Source organism: Idiotropiscis lumnitzeri, chromosome 9, assembly GCF_059441095.1.
Source record: "Idiotropiscis lumnitzeri isolate Australia: NSW breed Sydney's pygmy pipehorse chromosome 9, RoL_Ilum_1.0, whole genome shotgun sequence".
In the NCBI taxonomy this organism is placed as follows: Eukaryota; Metazoa; Chordata; class Actinopteri; order Syngnathiformes; family Syngnathidae; genus Idiotropiscis; species Idiotropiscis lumnitzeri.
Genome location: NC_142399.1, coordinates 10534259 through 10556043, shown reverse-complemented (window position 1 = coordinate 10556043; position 21785 = coordinate 10534259). Strand labels below are relative to the sequence as shown.

At 43.0% G+C, this 21785-nt stretch overlaps 2 protein-coding genes across 2 annotated transcripts in view; one reads left to right on the top strand and one right to left on the bottom strand.

The window, feature by feature from the left end:
• rgs7a (regulator of G protein signaling 7a) overlaps nucleotides 1–21785 on the top strand; it is a 147194-nt gene that overhangs the window by 72020 nt on the left and 53389 nt on the right. The window lies entirely within an intron of this gene.
• Nucleotides 1–21785, bottom strand: part of fmn2a (formin 2a) — a 37052-nt gene that overhangs the window by 8883 nt on the left and 6384 nt on the right. Inside the window, exons 3-13 of the mRNA XM_088304839.1 lie at nucleotides 20732–20881; nucleotides 18978–19699; nucleotides 18351–18492; nucleotides 15384–15471; nucleotides 9603–9664; nucleotides 6096–6187; nucleotides 5894–6023; nucleotides 5655–5801; nucleotides 4423–4482; nucleotides 3671–3791; nucleotides 710–802 (exon numbers count right to left, since the gene is read on the bottom strand). Coding sequence (XP_088160965.1) covers nucleotides 710–802; nucleotides 3671–3791; nucleotides 4423–4482; nucleotides 5655–5801; nucleotides 5894–6023; nucleotides 6096–6187; nucleotides 9603–9664; nucleotides 15384–15471; nucleotides 18351–18492; nucleotides 18978–19699; nucleotides 20732–20881 — 1807 coding nt within the window. The remainder of the gene's footprint in view (nucleotides 1–709; nucleotides 803–3670; nucleotides 3792–4422; nucleotides 4483–5654; nucleotides 5802–5893; nucleotides 6024–6095; nucleotides 6188–9602; nucleotides 9665–15383; nucleotides 15472–18350; nucleotides 18493–18977; nucleotides 19700–20731; nucleotides 20882–21785) is intronic.

Genomic DNA, 21785 nt, shown 5'->3' with positions numbered 1-21785 from the left:
CTTTTTGGAAGATGGATTCTACTGATTATAACAGCCGCATTATTAAAATGAAGCCGCATTGGTAGGGTGAAACGGCATAAATTAAACTACTTTCTTACGACGTCGTTATTGTGTAATGGAAAGCGTGAAAGAGGAAGTGCACATCAATTCATCGTCATCATTTGAACAGCCCTTTTGGTAAACATCTCATTGCAGAGGTTTATTTGATTTAGATCAGCGCAGAGATAGAGAGAATTCAGCAAGGTGACTGTTTATTTATATATATATTTTTTGTTTCCAATATTTCCCCCTCTCAGATCCATCCATTCAATGTCTGCAGTGCTAATCCTCATTGCGTTGGCTGGTGAGCTCAAACCTATCCCGAGGCGGGGTACACCCTGAACTGGTTGTCAGCCTGATTGCGGTTCGCGTATCAAGACTGTCATTCACACTTATGACCAATTTAGCGCGGGGGGGGGCCCAAGTTCGGTCCTCGAGAGCCCCCATCCAGCCAATTTTAGATATCTCCCTCCTCCAACACATCGAATTCAAATGATCAGCTCACCAGCAGGCTGTGCAGAAGCCTGATAAATGAGGTAAATATTGGCATATGCAGGCGGAAGGGAAGAAAAGTGTAAATCAGAAAAGAATAAAGCTAGACTATGTACTGGAGGGTGTACTTTTAATAAACTTTGTGTGGATGTATGTCCTACAGGTCAGAGGAACTCACCCTGGCTAACAAAAGCATCCATCTTGTCCTTGAAAGGCTGCAGGTTGTCTTCCGAGGACAGCTTGCATACTTTTTCGGTCTCTCTGGAGCTCGCTGAAAGAAAAGGATGCGATCAGCATGTGTGGCGGAGCAAATGTCACCACAGGCTTCAAGTTTTTTTTTCTTTTTTTTTTACGCTAAATGCTGTGCAGGCAACAAAATGCAAATACTTTGTTACTGTACTTGAGCAGATTTGTCAGGTAGCTCAAATTTATGTGAGTATTTATATTTGAAGAGTTTTTAAATTTCACTTTTGAAACCAGACTTCTGCACTTTCTGTTCCTGACTTAATTTCCACAGATAATGACAAAGAAAAAAAGTCAACACAAAGAGGCAAAGTCAACCATGATTGCGAGTTTGATTGATTGAGATGTTGGCGCCATATAAGGTGAAAAAACTGGCTAATCAGATCCTAATCAGATGCCCGAGCGACCTCATCTGGATCCTTTAAAATTGAGTCCAATAATTTTATTCTTCATAAGAGGTCTTTTGCTATCTTAACATACGTTCAGAGTACGATATAAACGAGAGAAGCCGGTCACTTTTCAAAATAAAATATTTTTTACCCTCGAATAATAAATAAAGCGGCAGTACTGCCAATTTTTTTTCTTTCATCTGTGCGGCCCGCCGCTAAAGTGGCGCTCGGACCGGTACCGGGCCGCGCGCCGGTGGTTGGGCACCGTGGCTCTAATAGATACACATCTACAAGACCTAAAAGGAGCGAAGGATGTGTTTGTGTATGAAATTCAGAAACCATATGTCGCCTCTCCTAATGACTTCTGCTTGTGTTCTCCGCACTAGCCGAGGTCATTTTAACTCTTATCGGAACACCCCAGCATCCCATTCGGGAAGCCGGCGTCTGTTGGAGAATTCAGCACCCGCTCTGTAATGACGATCTCCGCAGGTTGAGCAGGTGATGAGGTTTTTACGTGCGGTCAGTTTGCGACAACGCCGCCCGGAGGGGGGGTGACAGACAAGTCCATTCTCCGACCCCGACGTGAGGGATTAAATGTTCGTGATTTACAAATTACGACGTTAAAAAAAAAAACAAAAAAAAAAAAAACATTATTTAGCAAAGCGTATCCCACAAGCTAGATTGGTTTAGCAGCAAAGACGCATAAAACTTCCCAGAGACCAGACCTTGCTTGGGGAATTGCCGATGGAGACAAACTCCCGCTTTATTATTTGCAAAAAAATACATTTGTAACCGCCCGAGGACATGTCAGCACTTGGAAAGTGCTGCCGAATGCTTCGAGAAAGAGAAATGAGCCATTTCCCGGCCGTCGCATTCGTAAGGTCTTCACTTCCTTGTCAAAGCGCAAGCCAAGCAGCAGACTTTCTTCCAGAGATCTTGATCAATAAATAAAATGTGTTTTCCATGTGTTTAGCCGGATCGAGGTATCTTCTCCATTTTGAACTAGAAAAGACTATTGCCTTCTGACATGAGGAAGAGATGCTGTTGCCAAAAGCAAAATTAATTGAGAGCTATTGACGATGAAGACATCACAGCATATTTTTTAAATCCGCAGATGCCACGAAAATGACTGACAAACAACGCATTCCTGTTTGTTTGGGGGTTTTTTTTGTCTCCGTTGATGATGACGTCACATTATGTATGGCATCTGAAATCTTTCCTTGTCAGAGGTCAATCAAAATCCCGGATTATGCATCCATTCAATTTCTGTACTGGTGCTCGCAATGAGGCCGAGGGGGGTGACTCACAGGGTGATCCTGACTGGAGCGTCGAGTGGGAAATGACATCAGTTAAGTGAACAACTATACCGCAAATGGCCGTGGGGTGGATCATACGATTTTATTTCCCTACATGAGAGAAATGTCCCTTCATATTATGCAATGTAGTACATCATTATAGAGTAGAACCACCACCAGAATTTGTTCTTAGACCCTAAAGATCGTTGGGTTTCACATGAAAACGTGTTGTTCGGCAATGTGAACCACGAAACTACCAAAGGACCTGCGGCTAGTATGTTGATTTCGCTACATGAATCATGTCTGTGATGCAATGTCGTCCTAAATCAATATGTCAATTAAAACAACCGCCACATTTTTGTTCTGACATGCATCAGGGATTTTTAGGCTACAAATACGACGACTTTTATTTTGATTACGGTTAGTTGGTTTGGCTACATGAGAGAAACATGACTCATCACGATAAAGTACCACACCCACGACAACGAATGCAACCATGTCAGGTTATGTGAAGCACTATCCTACCAATGGCCGCGGACCTTTTGTGCGGAAGATTTCAGTTTTGCAACAAGAACAGGTTTCAGTCGATACAATAAAGTCCAACATCAATAATGAAGATGTGGTCTCATGGTCTCAGATAAAAACTACCAAGCGCGTTTAGGATTGGTCGGAAAAACGTGTGACCCAATAATGCAAACATTTGGGATTTTCCGTGCCCATCCGCCATCTTTGCAGAGGATGCCGCAGGAGCGAACCAAACACAATGTTGAAATCTTGCTATCAAATGTTCTACTCATTTCTTCAAGAGTTTACTCTGGGTGAAAGTAAAAGGAGCAGCGCCATTATGTATGCTGATCTCAATTTCATGAGGAGCTCTGCTGAACCCATGGGGGTCTCGTCCTGAACCATTCACATCTGTTTCTGCTTGTCGTCTCGACAACAACCAGATGTTATCTCGCCGTTGACACACCTCCGCCAATCTGACCGCGGCCGTAGCATGCTCGGCTTTTGAGAAAATTAGTTTCCGTTTCCGCGCGAGAAGTTATGTTAAAGGCCTCATGCATAATTCATGGCTCCACATGTTTTCCTCACGCGTTGCCCATAAACAAATAACACCTCAGGGTCAAGTTAAGCAGCTGGAAAGGCAGGACGGCAAGCGAATGTCCAGGCTGCTCAGAAACAGGACGGTGGAGTGCCATCGGGTGAGCTTACCGGTCAGGTCTCTCCGTAGCTTGCGTAGATCCTTTTCAAAGTCCTCGAACTTCATCTGGGAGGCCTGGAAGAGGTCGTGCGGCTCGGGTAGAGGGTAGGCGCATGTCTCTCTTCCAGCGTTCTGGAGAAGCACAACACACTCATTCATGCAAGCTGGTCCACTTGGGGAAGGCCTCGCTTGTATACATTACGAACGCCGAGCCAGATTGATACAAATGTGTTAAATGGCCCTTGTGCACTTACGGACAATTCAAACAAGTCTGCGAGGATATGTTTGATTTTGCAACACATTTAGGGCAAATTAAGCAAAGAGAAAAAAAATCATCACAATCCTCTCCATCACTGTCGCTCCAAGGCCATTATGAGTTCTGCGAGCATATAACGCAGGTTGATTTTGGCAAGCAGCACTCGGGGCTGAGTTCATCTCATCTGGCGAAAACTAATTATTTACAACAGCGCCTCTTTAGATGGCGTGCCAGCGAACGGACGACCAGTTTGAACGAACCCAGGCCGAGAGATGAAGAGTGAAACGCAGACAGAAAATCGTGAGGCAGCCAGAGAAGGAGAAGGAGGAGGAGGAAGGAGATTTCAGTTTGCCGTATATACGGAAAAGAAAAATAAATAATTTGATAAAGGATAAGTCATTGTATCCTCTGGCGAGAGAGGAGATGAAAAGCGCGCTCTGGAAGGATTTCTGAGGGAATCAGACCCGAACGGAAAAGTGATTCAAATAAACAGAAATGAAAACATACCTCATCAAAGTGCTTCAGATAGTAAGCAACCACGTAGGACAAAAGACTCTGGGAGTTATCCTGAAAGAAAGGAAAAGACCAAAATAAATAAACCCTAATCCTTTATTTATTAATCTAATCATCTCGGAGCAGGACGTTTCAATTTGTGCGTGGGCACACCAAAATAGAAACAGCAGCCGTAGGAGGGGAGCATCAATCATGACATTAGGGGAACAATGTAACAACACGCTTGGCTGGCTGTCATAATTCAGAGCGGGATGTTCTTTATGGATGCAACGCTCGGTCCACCTCCAGCGCAGCGCAAAGCATCATGGCCTTATATGGCGGTGCCAAGGGCAGACTGGGACCACTGTGATATTGAGCGAGAAGAGTAAACACGATGGCCTCTCCTCCAAAGCTCCGCAGCTCATGCGGACCAGAAGTTCCAAGACCGGACTCTAATTCCAGGTTGGGGGAGCCACTGGAGGTCAACATTTTCCGATGACTTTCTCCAGACTATTTTTATATCCAGTGGAACCTCCAAAGCGGAACGCAATCTGTTATTCTCATTTTGAAAACTTTTTGTCCAACGGGATGTAATGTAAAGTGAATTGATTCATTGCAGGCGCAAACGTCATCATACAACATGTGCGGGTAAACAAAAGCAGATTTCAAGAATTCCGTCTAAAACTAACATACATTACTCGCCATATGAAGGCACCTGACATATTCATTCACGTAATCATTAGCATCATACGTTCTGCTTCATGCCAAGTTAATTTCTGTATGACATTGATACTCAATTCATTGTATTGCTCAAAGTCTACTAAGCAACCACTTCCCGTATTTTACGGCTAATAAGGCACACTTAATGTCCTTTAATTTTCTCAAAAATCGACAGTGCGCCTTGTGTATGGATGTTGGAATCAAAGTTTGATGTACTGGTTTGTTTCCCTTAAATGTGCAGTAATGTGCCTTATAACCTACTGCACATTATATGGAAATTTCCAAATATGAGACTCCGCCTTGTAATCCGATGTAGCGCTTATAATATGGCAGTTGTGTTATGAGATCTTATCACATTATTCATGATTGGCATCATTCAACAGTGGCATCACAAAACAATACAAGAAATTGCAAATTACTATTGAGGCCAATTTCAAATAGTACAACTTTTGATTTGGCTTTTCTCGTGAAAAGTTTCCCCCTTCTTGAAGAAACAACATGACAGTTCTGTTCCCGTAAGAACTTACGCTGCTTTTAACATCCTTCAGTTTGGGCAGAATGTCCAAGGTGAAGCCATCAGCCTGCCCGCGGGTTCGATTACCTCCATTCATGAAGTTGCCAAAAGCCAAAACCAGACCCAGGACCTGCAAAACACACTTGCCACTCTGAAGAGACTAAAACACATTCAAATATAAAAGTCAGAGTGGCTCCCATAATAATAATTGAAATTTTTAAAAAAAAAAGTTCAAGATTAAGGTTTGCTCACCTTGCACATTCTTTGTAGGATTTCCATTTTACGGACAATAGAGGTGATGCATTCGTAGAAAGTGGACTGGTAAAGGATGCAGAAGACCCTTTCGGAGAAGTTAGGGATCTCAGATAACTGCAACAAGAACCTGAAGAAGGAATTTTCAACGATGTTCACTTTCATCCTGTGAGACGACATGGTGAGTCGCACAGAGACTCACTGCTCGGGCTTGTCCAGTGGTTTTGCGCCTTCCTTGTCTTGCGCAGACTTGACGTGTTTTGTGATGTTCTCCATCTCGTCATTTTGAGCTCTCTGATCGATGGAAAATGGTTTTAGTTTTTAATTGAAATGATATGTGTTTAAACACAACACAGACGGTCGCTTGAAGGTGGTTCTGGATCTTTGCCCAGCCCAGTCGCCAAGTCAGAGAAACGTGGTGAGCGACAACTTTATGTATACGAACACTCCCATAACATATCAAGAAAACACTTTATCTTTAACACTAAAATCATGTCAGCCACACATGATGATGATGATGATGATGATGACACGGACCGTGAAAGTGCCACCGCCCCGCTTGTCGGTCGGCCTTCGCGTGGATCCTTGGTGGACATCAAAAACCGAGCATCAAACACTCCCGGGGTCCAATTAGTATTCTGCACACCGCCGCCTTCTTCGGGCGAGGGTGAGCTCTCTTTCGCCCTCCTCTTGAGACGTTTTCAAGTGTAAATATATTTAACACAAAGCAGATCCCTTTCAAAGGGCCCAGCAGTGTTTGCCGTAATTGGGGACAAGTAGGCATTAGCGTGTGATCTTTGAATTGCAAGGGCATGTTGCAACGGTTGTTACCATGGGAAATACAGTCCCATGTGGAATATCAAATGCAAAGGAATGTAGGATGATATTCCGTGATGCCAGATTTCGGGCGGTAGTTGGCCAAGTGGTATTCATTACCCGCTTTTCTAGTTCAGGCCAAAGGGAGCCGACTATGGCTAATTCTCTCATTTATGTCACTCCGTTTCCCGTTTATGAGAGTCTCTGTGCACTGAAGTGCAAAGAATACTTTCCAAATGAGCGAGGGTATAATGTCATAAACATACAAAGACATCAGAAGCCACAAGCTATGAAGGAAATCAAGAGGTGATCATTAAAAGATCGTACCAGAGGGGCCGTGGTTCTGACTGACCTGCGTGACATTTCGCTACCGTCAGCAATCTGAGCTTCAGACAGCCAGTCTGGGCCCAGATTACGGCTTGCGATATTGCAAGGGAGGGAGTCGTTTCCCACTATCACTGCCACCCCCCTTTTAATGGCTTATTGTTCAAAGCACAGGAGCGACTATAATCCGCAAGATCGCAGACTGAGCGACTCTATGGCCGCAGAAAGGGGAAAAAAAAGAAAATTCTGTGTGCTCGGTTTCAGTTTGTTTGCGAGCGTGTTTGTGTCGAGCTGAGGCGAGGCGAGGAGAGTGAGGGAGAGCAGCTTTCCCTTTTTGCGCAGCCAGAGAGCGAGCAAGCGAGCGAGCGAGGGCGTAACCATTAGAAGCCCCCTTGCATTCCTCAAGACAGGCTGACTGTGCTGCCAACTGTGGTTTAGGGGTCTGGAGACCCACAGACAGGATGGAGTCTCGCAATACAAAAGGGAAACAATTTGGCTCCTCCACTCAATAACACAGCCCGAGGCAGCGAAGAGGGTGGGGGGGTGTCGGGGGGTTAGAGCGAGCAAGGGCGAGAGTGCTTCCAAATCATGGGGTGAGCGGTTGAGAGGTTAGAGGAGACTCTTGACATGTCGGTTCAGAACGGCAGCTTGTCTTGTTCCCATGATCAACATCAGCGATATGCAGCGTAGCCACGCCGCCCATTTGCGGTTCGAGTTATTTTTCCGTAGAACCTTATCCTCGGGTGCTTGCTGAAAATGTCACCTATTCCGTATGTTTTGCACCCTTTCTTTAATACCCTGACACCCTCTTCACACTGCACTTAGCAGGGTGCAGCGTGCCAACGTCCGTCAAAGCCATTCATTGTGCATTTGGTGAGGGGCCCGAACCACGGAACGGAGCTTCGCGGTGACGTCAGGCAAAGCCCGACAATAAGAGAGGGGCTGACGGAGCAATTTAGTGCCATTTCGGCAGCCTTATTTACAGGTAACGGCATGAGGACAGTGTTGCGTATATCTCAAAGCCGTCTCGCAGGAACTGTATCTTACAATCGAGATCATGGGTGCGTACGGAAACACGCTCTGAGGATGCTCGACTCCACTGCTCGGAAACTCAAATGTGCTGTACGGTTATTCAGAGTGCCCAAAAAAACCGTCAAAGTTGCTTGTTGGTGTATAACGTAGGCTACGTTCGGAAACTCAAGGAACGGAAGCCCTGCCTTTCCCAAACACAGATTCTCTCAAACAAATTTTCAAAAACCAGAACTGATATAAAGTGATCAGAGCATGTATGTTGTGATGGCTTTAAGTGGTCATGTTGACAACCTTTGTGCAAATGAATTAATTTTACATCCAAGTGAGTATGCAATTCTTTAGAAGTACAAGAAAAATTGTGCTTATATTTTGATTTTTCAAAAGTATCGGTACAGCCAGTTAGCAGTATCGGGACCCAAAAAGTGTTATCGGAACAACACTAGTTTTGTGGTATATTTATGGTTTAAACTATTAATACAGGCAATTCCAAACATTTTTAGAGAGGACATTCATGACTTGCGGCCTTTGAATAAGTAGCGGGTGTTTTGAGAGCTTTTTTCACCACCATCTTCAAAGTGGAACACATGCTCATTTATAGCCCCCGTTCTTTATTGTGGGGGCTCCCAACGGTTTTCTACTGCCCCCTTTTGAATACAAGATGTAATTTTATCGTCGGAGCATTGAAACGTACCGATGATAGGCACTGATGCAAATATGATGAAGGCACAATGCGCATGCACATTCTCGGCAAACATTTTGAGAGAGGAGGAGGGGGAGCAGGAGCAAAAGTGGAGGCGATCAGATCCAGCGTGACAAAAACATATTTACCGTGTTAAATCATCGCTCCCCTATTCAGGCCCACTTCTAACATCACACGCTTTGTGGCGAGCCGCTTTGCTTTGGTGCCTAATGCCCATGTCCTTTCGTTCAACCCTTTGCAGGGAGGCAGGAAACTCTGAAGTGAAAAATCTCTTCACAGTACAGTGGTGTCGAGTGGAAAAACATGCCGCTTGATTCTGGAAACACAACAGCCTAATTGAATTGATTTGTTTTTTCTTCTTTTTGCAAAAGTTGAGCTTTTTGCTTTTGAAGGACATGCTATTGTGTGAATTGCGGTTTCACAAGTAAAAAAAAAAAAAAAAACTAACAAAAAAAAAAAACAATGCTAACAGCTGACGCTCGCCTACTTGGAAGTGCGATGAATCACATCTCGCCAAATCCTTCTTCTGTCATAAAATAACATCTAGTTTATTTATGTCGGTGCGGTAAAATGTGCAAGCGTGTCTTTCTGTTTGCCGCAAGCGACGGTTTCAAAATAAAAGCAATACGGGAAGAAGACGGCCAAAACTGCTTAGCTGTGTTCTTGTGTGTTTATGTATTTTTGCGCTGGCGGGAAGGTGCCGAAATGTTTACGGCTCGAGATTGATGACACAAACCGCCGTCTGTGCCAGACTCGTTCGTCTTTCCGTTCAAGATAAAAACAACATGTAACGGTTTCAGAGCGACTGTGAGCCGGCCCGATGTTTTTGATACTCACATTCTCATAAAGTGCTTGTAGGGTCTCCAGATCCACGACTGTGTTGTCCATATTGAGGACGGCTGAGGGAGAAAAGAGACGGCATTAAAACCATGAGGCAACGTCAAAATTGATTGATTTATCGCCAACTAATTGATTATCGACAACTACTTTGGAGAGTACGCCAGCCTTCACCTTGACCATTTGCTAGGCAAAATGGCATGTACATATTTTGTTACCCAGACAACAGGACCGTGCTAGCCGGCTGCACTAAGAGCACCAAAGATAGAAAAATGACCCAACTGAGAAGTAGACACAATGACAGCATGGATTCGATTTTGCCTTGTGGAGGATGCTTGTCAAATTACAAGTACAACTTCACCGAGCATTTGGTGCAAGGCTCAGCATTCACATTTGGACAAAAGTAGGGATTTTCTGTCTGGTGACATGTCAGGGAACCATGTCAAAGTGAGTTGAGAGCTTCATTTTGACAAAAGTAGTGCTTTGTCGCTATTTTTCAGCATTTTGGTGCCTCGTCTACTTTTGTATTTTAATCCAGTTTGTTTTACGTGTTGGTCTTTTTACCCCATTTGTGTTTTTACTTTGTATTTTACCCTGTACAGCGCCCTGGAGTGTCCTGAAAGGCACTTCCAAATCTAATTTATTATTATTATTATCATAAGGAACAATGTTAAAGTGAGTTGAGGAACTTTGTTGACACAAACGTAGTGCTTTGCCACCATCTTGGTCCCAAAAAACTATGTCAAAGTGAGTTTAAAGCTTCATTTTGACAAAAGTAGTGCCTTGTCGCTATCTTACGGCATCTTGGTCGCAAGAAATTATGTTTAAGTGAGTTGAAGAGCATCATTATGACAAAAGTAGTGCTTTGACGCCATCTCTGTGTCAGGGAACTATTTTGAAATGGCTTGAGGACATTAAGACAAAAGGAGTGCTTGGATGACATCTTGTGGTATCTATCATCAAACTATTTGAGGGAGGTGTTCACTGCGTTGCTTAGCAACAAAACCTGTTCATGAAGGTAACCGGTGTCTCCCAAAAACACTTACAGCTCTGCTTACCTCACCTCTTTGCGTTCAGGTAAAAAAAAAATGATGCTTTTCGCAAAGCTGACAAATTTTACCATAAGGTTGAAAGTGGCTCTGCATCTTCACCCGGCATAACTGATCATTACTGGCGGGAGGTGGTTATTATGGAAATGTTGAACAACATTAATGTAACAGTGGGGAACAGCTCACTCACGCACACTTTTTAGTCGTAGACAGAGAAAAGATTTACTGGGTTGTATAATTTCACACTTGATGCTTGAAAAGGCACTCGAGAGACACCCAACTATTTGTACACAGGCAATAAAAAGTCAAATTCCCATAATCCGGCCCATTGATGATAGCTGAGAGCTCAACTGCGGTTTGAAGCTGTACGGAAACACGACTCGTATCCCCAAACCCCGCGTCAACAAGAGGCCACTTTCATATTTATCAGCTCTCGTCGCCGGCGAACGGTTCCGCAAAGTACAACATTAATAGAGAGGTCTTACAAATGTGTCGGTGCAACGCTGACGTGTGTTTGAACTCGCGTGTTTGAATTCCTGCCGTCGCCTTTTTGTCTCGGCGTGAGGACGCAGGCGCCCGCGAGCATTAATCCTTTGAAAGTAAATGTTTAAAGACAAACACAGCCCCCGGGGTCTGCGGCGTTGACGCCGATGCGTTGTTGCTATGTGTGCATAATTGCACGGCAAAACACAACACCAATGCGCTTCATATGTTCGGGGTTTCATCATGCCACCTTAGACTCCCCCTTGTATTCTTGTGCAAGGTGTCAGGCGTGTAAATGGAACAAGGTGTAATTGACGTTCACACTTTGTTTCGCGGTTTGGGTGTGAAACAGCACTGCACTTCATTATCAGTCAAGTGGAACACGCCAACGTGGTGAGACCCACGTTCAAACACGCTTAAAGTTGTACAGTTTGGAGTTGGGCCAGAAATTTTTAACATATTTCGGGAGGCATCACTGATCGTCAGGAGAGGCAACCCTGCATATGTGCTTTGTCGCCCTCTCTCAAAGCAAACATGGTGAAGCAGCATTTAGCTGTTATGCTGCACGCAAACAAAAAAAGATGCCAACAGAATTGGAATTAGACCAAAGTGTAAAAGCTTTTCAATCCAGGTTAAAAACTCAGCCTTTTTTTCCATATCTGCCCCATAAGGCCTTTGAAAGTATTATTAAAATATTTGTTTTCCAAAACCTTGATATCTATAAGATACTTTTGATTTCCTCATTGTAGTTTCCTTTTTTTTTTTTTTTTTTTACATGACTGAGGGTTTCAGTTCAGACTGAAAGATTTTGAAAGCTAATCTAATTAAAATTTTGTTGTCCTCAAAATTGAAAATTGCAATTATTTTTTTCTAGGTCCTCATCCCAAGTATTTTTTTTAACAAACAAGCAATAAATTAATCTGTATTACAATAAACAATATAAAATTTACTATATGTGAATATTTCATTCTTATGTTAGGCTAATGCAAAAATAAAGAATTGAAGCATGAATTAAATGAAAGAGTGTATTTATCATCTTTGACACTCTTACCAGTTTTAGTATAGGATATTTCTACTTTGTTTTTTTTTTGGTTCCACAATTGATAGCCGGATAGCCTGAATTGTACAGCTTTTTGTGTGAGCCAATACCTTACTTAGATTTTTTATTTATTTATTTTTTTTTTACTGGCATTTAAATCTGTTGGTCAATTTAGCATCTCACTCTGATAACTTGCTAGCTTAGCACCAACTGGCTAAATTCAACGGACAAAAATAAAACTGAGGCTATCACAAATCCAGATATTTTTTGCGGGGTTGGTGATGGAATGGATGAAAGGCATTTCATTTATTTGTGTAAAATTCAAAGTCAAGTTCACTCTAGTGAGTTGCTGTTATCAAGAAATGTCTTGGTACAAGCTGTCTTGAGTGCATAATACGTCCCCTTCGAAATTTTGCTTTTACGAGGGAGTCTGTTTGTATTCTGGGATGAATTATTCCAAATTTAATTGTTCTCATTCGCGTAAATTTGTTTTGAAATTGAGTGTTAAGGATTGTGGTCATGCAAGATGGCGGCACGACTGCAAAAGTAGCGCCTTGAACAGCTGATGCAATAAGATCTGCAGAACGTCTTCAGCGTCGGTATCCGACATCTCTTACGAGTCCAAGGATATCCGAAATCGTGGTTCTTCACGCCATTCACAAATAAGTTTCTTCGTTGGCCCGGAGTCTCGCTTGCTTCTCCTCAGGCCATTTGGTTTTCATTCCAAACTGAATCAGAATCTGGCACGCTGTTTTCCATGAAGGCACGTTTGAAAAGATTGCAACACGGATCGACCGGCACGTTGAAATCACGGGATGATCTGGGTGGACACGAGACAACAAACAACAGCCATGTGTTGACTGGTCACTGAGCAACAGCGCCGACATACACAAGGGAGCATCTGAACATGTGAATCACAAGTGGTTTTTCCTTTGGAGATGTTGAAACCATGACAGCCGGCGCCGTCTTTATCATCGGCAAATAAAACGCATGATTCACGGCGTCAAAAGTGACAATTACTCAAGCATGTAAACTCTGGTTCATTTCACCATCTCATGAAAACCTATAATTTTTAATCCTGAGAGCATTTTCTTATTTTGGTGTTTTTGTACCAAAGACAACGGCACACATCCAAACACGACTCCGGACACTATCAGCAGGTTGAGCTTGGACACGAAAATGTCACTTTGTGCTTTTTTGACATAGCTGGGGGAGGGGAACTTTTAATTGCACACTTATTCAAATCTTTTGTGGGTATGGTGTTCCCTTCGCCACTTTGTGAGTCCGTATGGCGGAATGCATCGTTTCAAAGAGAGGAAAAGAGAGAATAGATACCCATGGGCAATCATGCAAGGCACGTGATTGGTCCCCAGCTGGGAGCTCGACCAATGAGAGCACGAGTGGATTTATCCCGTGAGCTTATTGGCTGCGATGACTCACCAACTTCCCAGTCTTGGTCACGTTAACAAAAAAAAAAAAAGGAACGGCACAACGAAACATAACATTAAAAAATGTCGTTCAATTAGCCAGAGTCAACCCAGATAAGCGAATAGTAGTAGCAACGGCGTAATAGAGGCGTACATCCCCCCCAAAAATTAAATTTTACAATTTCAATTTCAAATAATGTTAACTTTTTTAATCCATAAAACGCATGTTTACAAATCTTCAGAAATTTAGCCCTTGCCTACCAAAGACGTATTTATACGTCTTGTTATTTTTTTATGCAAGAGTGTACAGGACGGTCGCACACAGCTTCTGACTGACGGATAAAGGTCGACTGCAATGTTATTTAAAATAAAAATGGCCAGCAGGTAGCAGCAAGTATAAGATCAGCCAGTAATCACCCAAGGGTCATTATGAAGGAGAAGAGAATGGTGGACTTGTAGGAGTGGCCGTGGTGGAGAAGCTTGGTGAGAGCAGAGAGCGCATAGGAGTAGTCATAGTAGTAGTAGCGATGGACAAAACGAAACAATGTACCCTAGAGGACTGCTTTTTGACAAGAAAAAGCCTCCACATCCAAGCAAGACATCAGCTCTCGAGTTGAAAACACAACGAGCGATAACTGCTCAAACCACTGCCGCTCCTTTCAATTTACTCAGTAAAATGGATGCTAGGCAATAACCAGTACTTAAGTCATGTTCTGTAACAAAATAAAACAATTATTTACAACACGCAATCAAGTTTGCGCTACATTACATCAGGCTCACTGTCGGGGTTTGACTAACTTCACCAAAGCTCTTGCGTCGTCTCTCTCATCTTGTTCTCTGTGATATCCAATCAAGGCTAATGGTCTGCTACGGTAAAAGTTGTCTTAACATTTGAGATGAACGACGGTGCTGATGAGCGTGGCCCTCGCGTGCCCTCCAGCGCCGACGTCTGACGGATGTGCTCACATTCAAAACCGAATTGCAAACATTGCAAATGCTTTGCGGGCAACATCACACCTCAGGGTGAATTACCGACGCCAAAAAATTGAAGTAACTAGGATTTTTTCCCCCCACGTATTAAATCCATTTTGATGAAAGCTTCACGCACAGCGAGGCTTCTTTGACGAGTGCGAGTGTTTAGACACGTCGATGAGTGACGACGGCGGAGCAATCATAGACAAACTAAAACAGGAAGACAGTCCGTTCTCGTCATCATCATCTCCCGACTGACATCACTTCGACAAAAGGCGGCTCGACAGGATGGTGACAAGTCGGAGAAAACAGAAGCGCACTAATGCTGGGAGGAAGGAGGCACGGACGCGCTACACGAATTGCAACCTTTTAGATTTGTATAAAAATGGAAGCACGGTGGTCTCGTGCAGAATAAATTTTGATGAAAATTTTGACTGTTGCAGCTCAGTTTTAAGTTGTAATAACAGCGTTCACCACTAGATGGCATACATAATTCAAGGGCGCTTCCAATGGCAGGACTGTGCTTCATTCAAGAAGAAGAGCAAGCAGGTCCTGGCCAGTAGACCAGACCAAATTAGGTTGAGAAAATTATTTTGTTGAATCATGAAATGTTCACCAAACCTTTCTGCTTAGTTTGCTCGGAAACGATATCGGCTATGGAAGATTTCAACAAGCAGAACTTATTATTTTCTGAAAGCTTGTGAAATGCAACATTTTGATGAAATCTCATTTGACAAATTAATCCACTTTTGATTGAAATCCACAAAAAAAAAAAATACTTGGACTTAATTGTTCTCCATTCATCACTCACCATTCTGGATGTCCTTCATGTCAAGATGGATGCTGGACATCAGGATACCGACGGCCTGAGAACGCTTGTTGCTCAAAAGCTTCACCACCTACAATCAATGACCAAAAAAAAAAAAAAACGTGTGAGAGTAACAGCAAAGAAAAAAATAAAAAGAACTAGTGAAAGCATTTAATAATTGACATGTTACAAAAGACAGGATCATTATCCAACCACCCCCTAAGACCCCCTTTTGACATTTTCCTTGTGCGGGAGTGCAACACAAGCCGACTAACCACAAACATTTCGACAAAATTATAATGCTGTCTCGTTGATTTACGACATCTCAATTGACTTTACCGCCACCGTCATCTCCATCAGTCATCTCCCACTCGTGACGAACAACGTCGAGGGCGGGTAGAAAAAAGAAATCGTTTATAATATCATGTTATTAGTCTCGAACCAAGACAAAGACGGCGGAAGGTCACGCTGACGACGAAAGAAAAATGATACGGCTTGAATAAACAAACATTAAATCAGAGACTTTTAGTTTCTCTGAGAAAAAAAAATATGACTGCGGTAATTTTCTCAACTATGATGCCTCCTTTAGCATGTTACGCAATGAGGATACAAAACTGCCTTTCAAAGTTGCTGCCGTCCATCATCATTCTTCCTTTTCAAGATGAGCGCCAGATTCTCAATAGGGTTGAAGTCAGGGGATGTTGCAAATGCTTTAATTGTGCATAGCCCCCCGCACCCCCCAAAAAAAAAACGTCTACCACTGCCAGCCATCCAGACGTTCATCCGTCTGCACCATCCAAAGTTGCACGGCATAGGCGAATACTAGACCTCGTTCAAAATGAGTCTCCAGACCCCGCTGAAAATGTATCTCCTTATGAAATTGGTTAGCGGGTGGTCAAAGTGTAGATTCTGCTCTGACACAGAAAAACTAGTTCACGTTTTTATTTTCGGCAGGCTGTACTGTAATGTTGTTTTCATCGGTCTTAATAAAAAAAAAAAAATAAATAAATAAATCAGGCAACTGCAGCTGATCCAAAACACCTGTTCTCAAATCACTACGCTTGCTTCCTGTAAATTAAAGAGTAGATTTTAAAATCTTGATGCTGGCCTATAAATCTCAAAAATATTCGAGGAGCAAAATACATGCAAGATGTTCGAGTACCCGACAAAGCATCCAGACTCCTCAGGTGGTCTGGGAATGCTCACTCGTGTGTTCCCAAAACCAGAAGCAAACAACGTGAAGAGGCATTTCGTTACGATGCTGCCCGAGAAACTAAACTCAACTGTCACTTCTTTGAAAACATTGTTAATTGCAGCATTCTCGCAAATTTTGTCTTTTATTTTTATTTTAGATTATCTTACTGTGATTTTTGCAATGATTTAATATTATATTTCTCTTTCTGCAATGCTTTTAAAGCTTTATGTAAAGCACATTGAATTGTCTTGTACATGAGATGTGCTTTACATATTGACATGCTTTGCCTTTCCTTATGAAACCAATCAAGATTTCAAACGACAGTCCACATTTGGAATTTTATAATAAAACAAACTTCACAAGAAAAAAGTCGGAATAATTTTCATCGTTGTGTTTGAGAACATCCAAAAGCAGTTGCCACGCTGCCATGACCGCTGGGATTGCATCGACCACATCCATCAATTTGTCTCTCCTAATTGTGTCATCTGTCTCTCCTAATTAGTCATTCATCTTTGCTAATAGTGGAACGGACGGCAGCAGGGAAGAGAGAATTGCTTGGTGATGTCCTCGCTTTTAGGATTTACAGGAAACAGAAAATCCTGGATCATGCATCTCTTTGGTAAAGCAATGCTTGATGCATAAAAAAAAAAAAAAATCCATTGTTGACCTCTACAAGGAAAAATACATAAAATAAAAAAAAAATAAATAAATAAAAATAAATACAATAAATAAATAAAATAGCCAGAGAATGAACAGTCGGTGATTTTAGGCATAACGGTACAAAGCATTCCTTTTGAAAGCCAAGAGCTTGGTACAATTACACTTAGACAAAATCTGGTTCAAAATGTTCAAACAGAAGAAAAGAGAGCACAACACTTTGAGGCCCATGGTTGCAAATGTTTGGCGACATCGCGACGTTCACAGAGAGTGACGAACGGAAGATTAAAGTGATTTAAAGTCCACTTAACTGTTCTCAGAACTCCTTGATATGTTTAAATGAAAAAGAACAGAGGGCGGATAGCAAAAAAAAAAAAAAAGAATTCAAAGGTTTTGACATGAGATGGCACCCAGAAAAGAAGTCCATTTGACTTTTTTCTCTTTTTTTTTCCGCAATAAATGTTCAAGGAAGTGTCCAACTTTCACTTCAACGGAAAGTTTTCGGGAGATGTTCACATGTCGCTTGGAAGTCACCCACTCCCATGAAATCATTTTCATTCCTGAAAAACCACATTTCCTCTTCGCAAACTGTCAGATGAGTCCTCGCGGATGGGAAAACGCACTTCCCCGGAACAATATTATTTGTGCTATTTGCGACTGAAACACGTAATTTAGCTGTTAAATACATTAAACATACAAATTCTGACAAGAACATGTTTGAATTGCAGATCAAACATTTCTTCGCTGGCTGATTGATGGAGTTGCATGAAGCATGCTGGCAAAGAGAGACGCTCTGGCTCAGAAAAGTGAATCACACAGCGAGCACAATGGGAGGAACCACATCATGAAATACGGCTCCCAGGCCTCACTTTCTTTTTCTCCCCCTGCTCTCGATGAGGAGTCATCTCCACCGTGAGGTTTCTTTTCGCCGCACGCGAAATACTGGCCGGCTGCCATCACATGGTCAGGCGTGAGTCTGACGGGAGCCAGAGCTCACGCCACATAACTTGCCTGCCTGCCTGGAAGCACTCCTCAGTGGGACGAGAAAAGAGCCCTGAGGTATCCCCAATCACAGGCATCCAAGTACATATCTCTATTGGAGTTTTCAAAGATCCTACCTGCTTGGCTTTGGATTTGCTGATCGTGTCAGAAATGGGCTTTTTCTTTTCTTTGACGGCACTTTTGGAGAAGAGATCCACAAATTCTTCAAAGTCCACCGTTGGTTCTTGAATTTTCTCCCACACTAATGAGCCGCTCTGCCTATAGAGGGACAGAAATTATGTGAAGTGAAGACACAACAAATGCAATACCGCACAAAAGCTATTACTTGGTCAGTTTTAAACCTTTTCGACGGCAGTGTTGGCCTGTTAAAATTTGCTAGTGTCACAAAGACCAAGAAAGAATCCACTCAATTGCTTGTACAAATCCGGAGGAAGGTCTAATCTGAGATTCGAGGATGAACCTTAGAACTGTAAGGTAGCCACGCTAACCACGAGTCAGCTGTGCTGATTTATGAATTGGGAATTTCTGGGAATTAGACAGACTCATTCTCGATTTGACTGTTGCATAACAATTCATTTGCGGTCACAGTGCCCGGACTGCATCGCATCCATTTTCCGCAAGGTTTAGCATCCCTATCGCCTCACAGTATGCAGCAGATCTTTATCTTAAGTGGACAAGTTTCCTCTCTCCTATGAGGAGAATAGCGCAGTGCCAGCGATGCCTATCTGACTTTGTGTTCTTACTTTTTAGCGTGCAGCTGAATGCGCGTCCAGTAGAGGGGCTTCATTGGCTTGGGGGGCTCAATCACAGCCTTGGCAGGGGCGGCTTCCTGGACCATTGTGGAGAACCCGGGGCCCGGCGGTGGAGGCAGTGGGGGGCCGAGGCCTGGGGGCGGAGGTGGAGGAGGTGGGCCCATTCCGGGAGGTGGTGGCGGCGGCGGGGGGCCCATACCTGGGGGAGGAGGAGGTGGGGGCGGAGCTCCAAAACCAGGCGGTGGAGGTGGAGGTGGAGGAGGCGGGGGACAGGATCCAAACCCGGGTAAAGGTGGTGGAGGAGGAGGACAGGATCCAAGTCCAGGTAAAGGTGGTGGTGGAGGAGGACAGGATCCAAGTCCAGGTAAAGGTGGTGGTGGAGGAGGACAGGATCCAAGTCCAGGTAAAGGGGGAGGTGGAGGAGGGATTATCTTTTTCTGCTGCCCCTGCTGACACGTGCAGACAAAGCCCCCCTCAGGTTTGGGGAGGCCAGTGATCACATCCAATTTACGCCCATCTCCCAGCGGCGAGGTCTGGACAAACGCCTCCTGGCTCCTGCTGTCATCCCCGCTGGCCTTCGTGGAGGAAACCTGCTGACTCTGCAGCACGGCCATCTTCACACGCAGGTCAAGGATGGTCTTCTCCAACTGAGCTACGATGCCGCCACCATCCTCGGAGGACGACTGAGCTGACTTTAACCTGCTGGGATCTGTCTGTCAGCGCGCAAAGCACAAGAAACCATGACCAAGTAAAATATACAGTGCTTAACACATTCATCAAACCAATGTTGCCTAACCTTTACTGAGCCAAGGCACATATTTTACATTTGAAAAATCCCAAAACGAATACTGAAATAATAAGGACCTCGTCTCAATTTACTAACAAATTGACTTAATGTGAACTCTCGGTCTGTTTAGTTGAATGTAAAAATTGACCTAGTGACAGATAGTAAAATATTCTTAAAATGTGCAAATCCAAAATCAGGGTCTCACTGTATTCTGTTGGATGAATGGGAAAATTGCAATACAAAGGTTAATTATACTGAAATGCAAGCTACTGGAATTTGCTGTGCCTGTCACTGTACATCGCTGGCAGAGATTAACTAAGATTACGTGTTAAAAATGGCAAATTATTTTTGGAACAATTGAATGAAACTGGATAATTTTCTGTGACACACAAAAATGACAAAATAGCAGCCAGCTTCATGCGATGCTTGATGCGTCTATTTGTTCAATCAAACACATCCAAGCTTGGTTCTTTGTATGGTGATGGACTTTTCTGGACATAGTATCCATTATCTTGCATATGAATCCCAAAGATCCAAATTAAAAAAAAAAACGAGCCAAGTTTTAGCTACATGCAGTCTCCAATGTCTAGACTCCAACAGACCTCATGGCTCCAGACTGGATGAGTGGGATAGCGAGAGATTTGACCCCACAGACAGCGAGTCTCGTTGGGCCTCAAATGAGGCGAGGGGCAGGGTGGACCACAAAGACCACAACACATTTGAAAGTTGTGCTCACATAGTTGAATGTAAAGTCAATGTTCAGCCACCCTCTTATTTATTAGTTCCTGTACTAAACAAGGGGTCCCCTGTGCTTGGTCAAATGAGACAAGACTGCCCTCTGGTGGCAGCTTTTGGATTTTGCGAGCGTTTCCATATACAGAAGCAGTATTACCGGACATGCCTAGCCAAGATTTTGGGTCATCAACCACACAAGGCAGTATCGTTGACTGCAACTAACCTGAGGGTGAGCTGGTACTGCCGCTTTGGCCTTCAAAGGTACCGGTAATCTGGAACTTTGTGCTCTGGCTGGTGTCCTACCACCGTAGAGCTCCCATAGGTGCGAGGACACAGGCAGCCCCACAGTGGCCCAGGTGTACAGCTGCTCCCCCTGCATGCGGGCAAAACATAATGCCAAACACAAGGTTGTGTGTTGATAAGTCACTTCCTATGACAAAGAAACAAACTGCACGTTCCCTCTTTCCATCCAGAATTATTTTTATGTAGCGCTTGTCCTCATTAACGTTGGGGCTTCTTGCCAACTTGGAGCTTTCCATAGGACTGGCATTATGGACTAGCATTCTATTGAAATTTTTTATTTAAATGTAACAACAGTTCTACAGCAATTTATGTGTATTGCAAGTGAACATGTGGTTTCTTCATATAAGGAAATCAAACCTGAATTCATATGTTAGCAACTTTTTTTATTTTTAAAATAAAATGGATTTATCAAATTATTTCTATTCATTTATTTTTTGGTTTTGTAACCCTCCCCCCCAAAAAAATTGTTTGAATAATCGTTCAATTGTCACTAAAATAATCTTTTGTATTTTTTTTTTTTCATAATTGAGCAGCTCTACCCTTTATTGCAACCACATGTTGTGGAATATAATTCATTTCAACTTATGGCGTTGAGCTATCTTCAATTAGCTAACAATGTCAAGTTTACCGGAGACTTACATAATTTTTCAAATTAAATTATGCCCAAACATATTTGCTTTGGCCAATTAGCCAAATTGATGCCAAACATAATATTAACAGCATAAAATAAAAAAGGGTTTCTTTTCAGGAGTAAATGAAATGCAATGTTATTTCTTTCTTTCAGTTAACACCCTGCACTTCAATTATTACAAACAAAAGCACAACTCATACCTAATGTCTCCCTGAAGCTAATTCATTTCAGTCACTTTTGCCTTATGTCCAATAAACGTAATTAAATGGTCCAGTGTTTCCTTCCATTTATCCCCCTCACATGTAAAACATCCGTCGCCATCTCTAGTATGCACAGCATGATT